General features: G+C 40.4%; 1 protein-coding gene across 1 annotated transcript in view; it reads right to left on the bottom strand.

Moving 5' to 3' along the window:
* The window catches only part of LOC112246802 (E3 ubiquitin-protein ligase rnf213-alpha-like), a 60459-nt gene extending 54305 nt beyond the window's left edge, over positions 1–6154 (bottom strand). The window contains exons 1-3 of the mRNA XM_042308171.1: positions 6096–6154; positions 5506–5614; positions 282–427 (exon numbers count right to left, since the gene is read on the bottom strand). Of these exons, the coding sequence (XP_042164105.1) occupies positions 282–427; positions 5506–5599 (240 nt within the window). The 5' untranslated portion in view covers positions 5600–5614; positions 6096–6154. The remainder of the gene's footprint in view (positions 1–281; positions 428–5505; positions 5615–6095) is intronic.
* Between the last annotated feature and the right edge of the window lie 5209 nt (positions 6155–11363).

An 11363-nucleotide genomic window follows, 5' to 3' on the forward strand; every position in this document is an offset into this window, starting at 1 on the left:
TAAACAAATATATAATTGTAAATCTCTTATCGTCTCATAATAATGATACTCTGACTTTAACGACAGATGTTGAGTCATTTAAAAAGTGTTTACAAAAAACCTAAATATTAGAAGCCTTTTTAATAAGATGACATTATAAAAAGGCGTATGAATGCTCATAACAGGAAATGAAACAACATTACCCATCTGCTTTAAGTAAAGTGTTACCGAATTTTGAACTACCGGTGTGTAAAACAATCCTGACTCTGCATATGCTCTATATTCTAGTGGAGATTTGGGACCTTTTTCTTGACATTGCCCCCTGGTTCTTCACTGGAGTGTTTCGTAGGCGCGTCGGTCTTGTTCCCTGCCCACGTCAGTGGCGCAGCCTCCTTCTGGGGCTCTGCTTCACGGACCACAGATGTTTGATGCTCTGAAGTGGTCCCACCTGACATGGAGGGTAAAGTCATTTAGATCCACATTAACTACCTGTGATAGAGACATGCAAACCATTCTGACCTTTTACTGATTTGCTTCCTTGTTCTGGACAATGCTGTATACATAGGGCCTTTCTGGGTAAGGTCACGTGATCAGAAGCAGCTCCTGCATGGGTGTGCATGCTGAAACGGGATCCTTGGTGGCTTCCAATTCGGACATCACCCCATTAAAGTTGAAATGCAAAAAGGTTAAGGTGATATTCTGACTTAATGGCAGCATTTGTGAGTAATTTAAAAACAAGTTTAGGGTAAGGTTAAGGGTAGGGGTTAAGGTTAGGGTTTAGGGTAGGGACATCCCAAGGATACGGGATGCATACTCCTGGCAGCAGTGGCCGGCATTATGGGTGGGCCTTAGGGGGCCTGCCCTGCCCTATCTACCTCCTGGCCCATCCCAAAAAATGTATAATAATAGTAATGAGATATATGTTTAACCATAACACGGATTTATGTATGGTATAGGACATTTAATGTTTAAATTACCTCAAAAAAATTATTGTATTGTTAAATTAAATATGGCTCAGGTAATTATGACTGACAGGGTTTGAGATCTATGATATCCATCATGAAGTCACGTCTCTTTTTACTGCCAGTTCAAATTAGCAGCGGGTGGGTTAGTTAAACACAACAGTGTGCCTCGGTGATCAGTAACCATGGCTACCTTCAAAATGGATATTAGACATTGGTTTAAAAAGAATGCCTCATCTTCTGCAACGAGGGGCGCTGAAACTCCACTCGTCAAAAACAATACTTAGTTGCTGCTGATCATGGCAATGCGGCTAGCCCTCAGAGTTCATTTTATTAGTACTATAATGTTTCTTAGGACAAATTAATAACGGATTTCTTTGTGATTGCGTATATTCAATGGATTTATTAAAATAACTGGTAAGCGCACGGTGTGATAAATAACACTTTTTTGACAGCGGTTCCACAAGTTATTTCTATGTTATTCTGTTGTTATTCCGCTATATGATTGTATTACATTATATTAAATATTACTATAACTATATGGGTGTGTTGCCTGTGATCAGCGCAGGGGAATGTAAGTGTGTATAGTCAGTTTAATGAACAAAATAAGAACTTTTGATTTAATTTCCATGGCGCAGCCTAGGCTGCACAGACAAGCAACATAGTTGAACTCAAAATATTCCCCATTTTTATTTTATATTAAGTCTTATGTTTCTTAGGACCTGCCTAAACTAAAGAATAGGTTTCTTTGTGATATAGTGTGTAAAAATATATATATGGATTTATTAAAATAGACGCCCATCTACATCGCACACATGCACATGGGAGGTATAAAAGGCTCATGTCGGTGTAACGTATACACTGGGAGTCGGAAAGCGAGTGCAGATGGTGAGTTTAATAAAGGGAACATCGAACAATATAACAAAACACGAGTAGAGTATAAACATGAAACATAAAACTGAACTAATACTGCCTGGGGAAGGAACCAAAAGGAGTGACAGATATAGGAGAGGTAATCATAGAAGTGATTAGAGTCCAGGTGAGTCTCATGTGGCGCAGGTGCGCGTAACGATGGTGGCAGGAGTGCGTAATAATGATTAAACTGGTGACGTCGACCAGCGGAGAGGGGGAGCGGGAGTAGGGAGTAGACGTGACAGTACCCCCTCTCTGACGCACGGCTCCAGCCGCAGGGCGCCGACCAGGGGAACAGTCCCGAGGACCAGGCAGGTCGCCTCGAGCAGGCAGAGACGCGGGAGCCTGTCGAGCAGGCAGAGACGCGGGAGCCTGTCGAGCAGGCAGAGACGTGGGAGCCTGTTGAGTCGGCTGAGGCGCGGAAGCCTGCTGAGGCATTTCCGGTAGCTTCGACAATGGAAGCCTGATGAGCCAACCAAGGCCTGAGAACCTGACGAGCCGGCTGAGGCGCGGGAGCCTGCTGAGGTATGGGAAAGTCTGACGAGCCAGCTGAGGTACGGAAAGTCTGACGAGCCTGCTGAGGTACGGAAAGTCTGACGAGCCAGCTGAGGTACGGGAAGTCTGACGAGCCTGCTGAGGTACGGGAAGTCTGACGAGCCAGCTGAGGTACGGGAAGCCTGACGAGCCAGCTGAGGCATCCCCGGTGCTGCGATAGTGGCCCTTGGACCCGACGTCACCAGAAAAAAATTATGAAATTCAAATAAATCCCTGTTGCTTCCATTTGTTGAGGCAGTATTCTATAATGTATCCGCTGGGAGTTGGAAAGCAAGTGCAGGTGTTGAGTTCAATAATAAACGGAACATCGAACAATATAACAAACATGAGTAGCGTATAAACATGAAACACAAACTGAACTAATAATGGGTGTAATAATAAGTAAACTGGTGATAACAAGCGCCAGAGGGGGAGAGGAAGTAGACTCGACAGTCAGCAAGAATGTGGTAAAAACGGGCCTGTTATTTTTTTTTTTTTACATTTTGTGAAGTAGGAAGATGTATAGAGGCAATTCTATATTGGACGGGAAACCCAATCTATTTAATTACTGTCTGAATTAATCTAGTGGTGTGGGGGCTGTGCTTTGGCAAAGTGGGTGGGGTTATATCCTTCCTGTTTGGCCCTGTCTGGGGGTGTCCTCGGATGGGGCCACAGTGTCTCCTGACCCCTCCTGTCTCAGCCTCCAGTATTTATGCTGCAGTAGTTTATGTGTCGGGGGGCTAGGGTCAGTTTGTTATATCTGGAGTACCTCTCCTGTCCTATTCGGTGTCCTGTGTGAATCTAAGTGTGCGTTCTCTAATTCTCTCTTTCTCTCTCTCTCGGAGGACCTGAGCCCTAGGACCATGCCCCAGGACTACCTGACATGATGACTCCTTGCTGTTCCCAGTCCACCTGACCGTGCTGCTGCTCCAGTTTCAACTGTTCTGCCTTATTATTATTATTCGACCATGCTGGTCATTTATGAACATTTGAACATCTTGGCCAGGTTCTGTTATAATCTCCACCCGGCATAGCCAGAAGAGGACTGGCCACCCCACATATGCTCTCTCTAATTCTCTCTTTCTCTCTCTCTCTCGGAGGACCTGAGCCCTAGGACCATGCCCCAGGACTACCTGACATGATGACTCCTTGCTGTCCCCAGTCCACCTGACCGTGCTGCTGCTCCAGTTTCAACTGTTCTGCCTTATTATTATACGACCATGCTGGTCATTTATGAACATTTGAACATCTTGGCCATGTTCTGTTATAATCTCCACCCGGCACAGCCAGAAGAGGACTGGCCACCCCACATAGCCTGGTTCCTCTCTAGGTTTCTTCCTAGGTTCTGGCTTTTCTAGGGAGTTTTTCCTAGCCACCGTGCTTCTACACCTGCATTGCTTGCTGTTTGGGGTTTAAGGCTGGGTTTCTGTACAGCACTTTGAGATATCAGCTGATGTACGAAGGGCTATATAAATAAATTTGATTTGATTTGATTTGATCTAGCCTTGGTCTGCAAATGCGAACAAAGATGTGCATTAGCCTATTATAAAGAGATATCAATATGAACAGCTTAGAGGAGTGTTGTTAGTAAAAAGCATTCAAATTTAATTGAAATCTTTCTGTATTTCGCTATTTCATGCAGTAGGCCATGCATGATACAAATATCACGGCGCTGGAGTTAAGAGATCAATGTAGGGTTAATGAGGAAGCCTAGTGATCGTCAACACGTGAAACATGGTCCTGGTTATGTATTATGTGATTACATGTTTTAAATGCTCTATAACAATTGAAATTTGAATTCCAACCCCACCCATTTGTATGAATTGTATTTTTACATCTCCTTAAAGGAGGCTGGGGCCCGACCATGGAGTTTAAATGCCTGACCAACTGATTTGCTCTGGCGCAGGACCTGCTCAAACTTGTGGGGCCGGGACCCTTTTTTTGTGATAGGAAATTAACTCCCTCTCATAATAGGAACAAAACTCAAGTGAGATAAATATTGCCTACAAGGAGTTTTACTATGACTTCTGCAGTGCTTAGCCGGATGAACCATGTCTCAGGGATTTGGGAAAGAACATTTTAAAGCCCCGCCTCTTGGCATTGGAGAGAAAATTAGGTAGTTTTCAAGCTAATTTCCTGCAATTCTTTAGGTTGTGTCATTTGGCAGAGAAATTGTACATGCCGTCAAATCAAAGGCACTCGATATAAATTAGTTTTTGACTCAAATTAAAATGTGTCATTTTGTCACTTTCATGAGGTTGGAGTAATAACATGTTCGACTACTTAAAATAAGACCTTAAGATTTTGAGAAAATGAACAACTAAGGAATAATGTTTCTCATCTCTCATTTCTCAGTTGTCATAGGAAAAAAAATGCAGACGCAAACAGTGAGCATATAAACAGCGAAATGGTTCCAATCGTTTTTTACACCATTCACTTTTCCCCATGTTGGATTTTGATAACACTTAAAAGGGCTCTGTTTCATGTAGGCTAACATTGGCATGACGTTTTGATAAACATGTAAATCTCTTTCGGAAACAGTGACGTTTATCAATATATCCCAAGACAGTTCACAGAATTGTAAATGTAAATAAATGTAGCCAATTTCTTCATTATTACATTTAGCAAACATTAGATAGTTAATCCAGACATTCTTACCTTTACCTCAATTTGACAGTCTCGTCCAGATCATCATGGCATTTGTAGTTCTTTATGATAGCCACATTAGCAGCTAATTAGCATTTCATTTGTTGGGGCTAAATACAGGCAAATATATTGATAAAAGTCATCTTATCAAATAGTCACACCAGGGTATGCCTTCATGAAAAACAGCCCTTATGTTTGGTGTTTCTAAAATCCCTCTTGGGAAAAATGAATGGTGGAAAATGATTGGAGCCATTTCCCTGTTTGACCGCTAGGTTTTATGGGTATTATGACTCATACTGTGGTGCTCTATTTGGCTGCCAGAGCCAGTCTACCCCTGAAAATAACATATAGTCCTTGGACCTTAATGAGCAACGGACATCTTGGGCTAAGTGTAAGCATCCAAATATGATAGCTTTATTCATATATTACATACTTGAAAATAGTAATAAATAAATCAAATATATCATATTACCTGTGGTGCAAATTTGAGCAGCTAACCTCAACCCGCATTCACTGCAAAATTTTGACGATTTTTCCACTTGGTGACCACAGCCAGGACACTTCATCTTGATGTAGCCGATCTGTTTGCAATCAAAAACACGCCATCATTACAAACCATTCATATGATTCAGCAGCCTGATCAGCATACTTTCACTTTCAATTAGCCAACGCCTCATCGAAAGTTATGGTTGGGCTCATGGCTTTCCAAAGTAGGCTACCGCTCTAGTTAGCCTATGAAAAACTACTTACAATGAATATTGAGGTAACTGATTTGGAATTCATTTCTATGACCTGCAAAACTGTATAAAACAGTTTCTCACTTTTCTATCGAGACAACGAGGATTTGACCAAACTAGACTACTTGTGAACAAGGATTTGTTTTTGATCATCAGTTTTACCCCCAAGATAATAATCAACGAGTCATGTTAACACCTGCTGCGCCACAACTTTAACATAATTTCGACAAAACAATTTAAATATTTTGCCCAATAATATTGAAACATACATTCAACCTTTTACATGTTAATTTGATCGATTGTTACCCAATAAGCATCGTCTTACCGTTTTGTCGACTCTTCTTCGCGCAGTCAAATCTCTGTCTGTCAATACTGAAAGTCTATCGAAGATTGTACATTCTGATAACTTTCGTTTTCCTGAGAAAGGGTGGAAACGTTCCTTCCCTTGTATAAATATAGATTATCCACACGGTGCATTATTTTTTTGACAAAGTGGAATAATAGGCTGGTAGGCCTACTTATAAACATGTTTTGTCATTTAACTTTTCACGTTTGCCTAATTAATGGTTTTCAACCTGTGGACCGTCCGCTTTTTTTTTTCTTCCAAAATTAATAACAGTTGGGGATTTTAATTAATGGTATTAAATACATTTTACATTACGTTGCACAGTACAAATTATTATTAATAATACGCCTTTTATGTCTTATATTCACTGCTAAAATTGACCAAATTTGATCGCCAAGTTTTCCTGCTAAAAACATTCCGCGACTCCGCGAAAAGCTGTCAAGAGGTTTTGTCAGTGATTTGGTGGTGCCAGGAATGGAACAGGTTGGGAACCACTGACTCTGCCTACTTTAAGGCACCATCCAATTTTATTTGACAGATTTACTGATAGCCATCATTTGATGCATGTTTGTGGTTGGCAGGCGGTTGCATAGGAGTGATTTCAGTGCCAACAGAAATTGAATTTGAATTCCATAACCTTGAATTTGTCATGCACAAATTGACTATGTATTTCATTGAGTTCAATATTAATTTGAATATTCAAATGTTATATTTAGTTTCAATATGGTAGATATTGGAGTCATTGTCTACAAACCTTCAGTTCAAAATGACCAAAATGATATTCAACTTCTCAGATGCATTTACATTAATGGCAGTTTGTAGTGACCGACTGGGAAGTTTCACTTTAACGAACCTTCAAGTTGGAAACTGAGAAAATGTTATGGCGGTTGACAGTTTCACCACTGACCTTTGAACCATAAGGTCTGTTTTTTTTTTTTACAATTACAAACTTATTGTGGATAATGTAGCTAGTTTCACCATATTGTCAATGTTAAGCAAGCTAACCTGTTAGCCACCTCAAGTAGTACTGGTTGAAGTACTGCTCAGACTTCTAAAGCACTTTAACACAATCATGTTGGACTTATGGGGAAGTTATTCCACTTCTGACTAGCACGTGGAATGCCCAATTAGTGTTCAAATGATGTATTAAGATGTATTATGTTGACAATATAGTCAACTGACAGCTCTAACAATGGGAAATACATGTCCAAAAACAAAGTTATTTCAATCCCAATACCACAGACAGTGTTTAAGGTTCTTTAATATGTAGAAAAAAGGGTGTTACAGGCGAAAAGCAACAGGACAAGGACAGTCCCACACCACATACACGCTAGAGGCCATAGTTGTTTGGCATGGAACATTCGTTGCCGGCATCACGGGGTTCCGATGCTGTTGACACGGCCTCTGCAGTCTCGTCGTCACAGACCACATCTGGAGAAAGCATCATCAGTAAGGTCATCATATTGGAAACCATCGATACACACTAAAACTTTGTTCGGCTCTTCATCCCAAATAGGGTTGTTTCCGGTCAGCTCATCACACTCATCCGGTCTCCTCTCCCCAGACACGGAGGTAGTGGTGTGGCCGAGCATAGCCTACGGCACCTGGCCTCTCCCGTTGCTTGAATCTGCTGAACATGTCTGAGAGCTGCCTTGGTGCAGGGGCAGCTCATTATCCCCAAAAACGCCTCAGGTGTGGGGGTAGTGGCTCAGGTCCCTAATGAACACACTCATTCCCTCATTCACACAGGGAGACAAGCACTCAAAAGGGGTTACCCAATTCAAAGGAAAGGACGTCACTTAAATAAGAAATAAGATGTAAACTAAAACACAGAGCAGAGGAATAAATAGATATTAAAGCACTTCTAAGTAAGTAAATCGATTCAAAATAAAACACTAAAGGAAAAGGACTCAAAAAGAACCATTGGCACACGTGACATACATGTCCACAAGGGCTGAAGGCAGGCGAGAACATGCTAGCCAATGAAGTTGGAAGTACCACCCAGTTGACTACATTAAAATGGTGGACGCCCTCAATGATGCCGCCCATGCAAATACGACCTTTTGGCCACTATCATTGGTTCGTACGAGGCGAACTGGTGACACCACCAGACGTTAAATTAGTCAATGGATCAATAAGAAATGGTTATTAACCTCTCTGCCAATAAAAGCTAGTTTTCAATGTTTCCCTCCCCACTTAAACCCCTTCTCTTTGTGCCAGACTGGGTTCAAACGCCTTTCCTTCCATTTTCTGTATTTATTATTTTTATGCCTCTAGGGTTATAATTATTGCTTGGATAACATTTATTATAATGTATTGATTTATGTTTCACTCTTTACGCGGTGCGCACTGCTCAGAACACAGGAAGAATTATTACTGAATTATCACAGTGTAATGTGTAAATTAATCCTGTAAGGGATGGGTTGCCAACTGACGACACGAAAATAAAATGTTACTCATTCATTCAGTCCCAGACAGTCCTAGCAAAATTCTTGCTTGAGAAATTCCTCTTTTGCTACGAAGCCATTTTTATTTTTATTTGACCACTAAATTGTTACTGTTAGAAATTAGATATGTAGACGGGCGAGTCGGTCAAGGATCGATTCAGACAAGGTGGTAAATTGTATGACAAGCGACAGTTTATTCAGAGTGAAGATATCTAGAACAGCGTAATTACGGCTCCTGCGCTGGTTCGTACGGAACTGCAGGCAAAGAGACCGTTACAATCAATACACCACTTATATATAGAACAGAAAGTAGGTTGATTCTGGAAGATCGGATCTTTGGATTGGTTCAGCTGGGGTGTAGTCTGTAGTCTTCCGCCATTGGCTCAGTTGTCTGCCCGTCATCGTAGAATCCTCTTCGGGCACACAATGTTCAGCTACAAAGGAGATTATGTGTGTGTGCGCTGGTTTTGGCAATTAGTGTAATGCGGGAGCTATCCTGTAGGGGACCCCACAGGCTTTACTTTAAGTTGTATCCCTGTATTAGTAATAGGTTGGTCACCTGCATAAGAAATAGCATTTCTCTACATTACCCATAAATGATTTGATATTGACACAAAAAAACAGCTGCATTAGACTTTTAAAGAAAATTAAGCCCTTGTTTCACCGCAATGGCATGTTTCCAATTGCAATACTGCTTCATCATAGAATGAGTGAACAGTGGCAGATGACGAAGGAAACGTCCTACTAGGGGAAACAAAAAGCCACATCAGCCTTTGAGTATTCGAACATCACTCTTAAGAAAACAAGTCGGGTTTTTATCTCCCCCATTGTAAAGGCGACATGGGTATTTGTCCAGTATCATCCGATTGGGTTTATCACAGCCAAGATCCTCCGGTACCGTGTTGGTTGGTTGATGCGCCGGGTCCAAACGTACAGCTAGCTGGTGGTGCAAGCAGTAGCATGTAAACTAGCTTGCAGTGGTGACAGCTTTGAGGTAGAGCCCGGGCTAGTTTCCAGTAAGTGGCTGGCCAGATTCAGTTGAAGCAGCATCGTTGATCGTGCTTGTTATCGCAGAGAATCTGGTGGTTCTTAAACAGACCTATAAAGGCTACTATATTGGCTATATGAAGCTCATTCAAATTTAACTTTAGCTAGCTAGCTGCTCAGGTACCATGCAAACTTTTAAAATTGTGTAAGTGTCCATATAAATTCTAATTAGCATAAATGGTCCACAGAAAATTCAAGATATAGTTTGTTAAAAAAATTAATAATGGACATGAGCAAGAAAAAAACCCACAACACAAATCTTTCAAACAACATATTTTACTTCAACAAACAGGGAAGGTTTCCAAACTAATTGAGCTGTCATCAAAATGGTTTAGTTTCAACTTACGGTAGGTATTTAAGAGAGTCATGCTCTACTTAACCACTGTCACTGCATGCAGGCTAGTCAAGAGTTCGGGTTCGAACTCAAGAAGCAAACAAAATATGGGACCAAATTACACACACACATCAAGTACATCACACCACTTAAGTTTTAATAGAAGATGATGATCCCGAAGACATTGTGGGTCGAACCATATTTCTAGTTACAGTAGAAAAGGGAGGAGCATACACCATTGAGAAGATTTGTTCCGTGAACAGGAACAGAAAAATCCACAATATTATCCGTCCTTGCACGTGAAAGCAGTGGTCAGTTTAATAGGTAGGCTAGAAATGTGCATGATTTAAGTGTAATATAAGGTCAAAAGGTTAAATGTACCATACAGAATCTAACTATTGGTGGACATAATAATAACAATAGTTGTAGTATGTTGAGTATTTTACAATGTATCAACATTGTTCTGTTGGTTCATTTCAGCCCACTCTAATTGAGTATTGGTGCATTACACTAATGTCAAACATTGTCCTTCATTTTCTTTATAAAATAATACTGATTTAGAGGGGGAATGTAGTAAGAACAGCATTGATCTATCAGAGTTATGACCCAGAGTGAATGAAGTAAAATTCAAAATTATATCAAAAGCGTCAAACGGCTATTACCATACAGAATACATAGATTTAGATTTTAGTCATTTAGCAGATGCTTCCGATGCAGAGCAACTTACAGGAGCATTGACTCAGACAGAGAGTCTACCGCCATTCTCTTGATTAATGGTTCAAACTTGTTTCCTCAATCTGGTGACATCTACGGAAAAAAAAAAAAAATCCAAGTAATGTACAAGAATAAGTAGGAACAGGAGTAGTACTTAGACATGTACATAAACATTTACCTATGACGTTTTAAAAAGGCATGCTTACCAGGCCTCTAGACTGGCTGGTGAACAAGGATAAGATAATACAACTCCTCTTTAACAAGGGTAGGCTAAATAATAAATTACTTTTAACTACTCACATAAATATCTATTTCACATAATTAAGAAAGTATTTACACATTTTTTTTTTTTAGAAAACACTTTCCTTATTTTGTCAATATTAACAACAACAAAAAAATCAAGGATTTATTGTTGTAGGTATCAACCACCCAGAAATGTTTGCTAAAAAAAAAATTAAAAAAAAAAGCTTAAACCTGAATGTTACAAGTTTGGATCACCCAAAAGTCTAGTCACACCGTTTTGGTCAGAAGACATGAAGGCTTTATGAATCATTCATAAACTACTATTAGGTGGCATTACACCTTGTGAAGAGTTTCAGTCACACACACACACACACGTTTTAAACAAGTTCGTAAATCATTTATAAACCTGTATGTGTATGTGTGCCATGTTTGTGAAGGCTTTATCGAATGATCCGGCAGGCT

This window comes from Oncorhynchus tshawytscha, linkage group LG28 (assembly GCF_018296145.1).
Source record: "Oncorhynchus tshawytscha isolate Ot180627B linkage group LG28, Otsh_v2.0, whole genome shotgun sequence".
Classification (NCBI taxonomy): domain Eukaryota; kingdom Metazoa; phylum Chordata; class Actinopteri; order Salmoniformes; family Salmonidae; genus Oncorhynchus; species Oncorhynchus tshawytscha.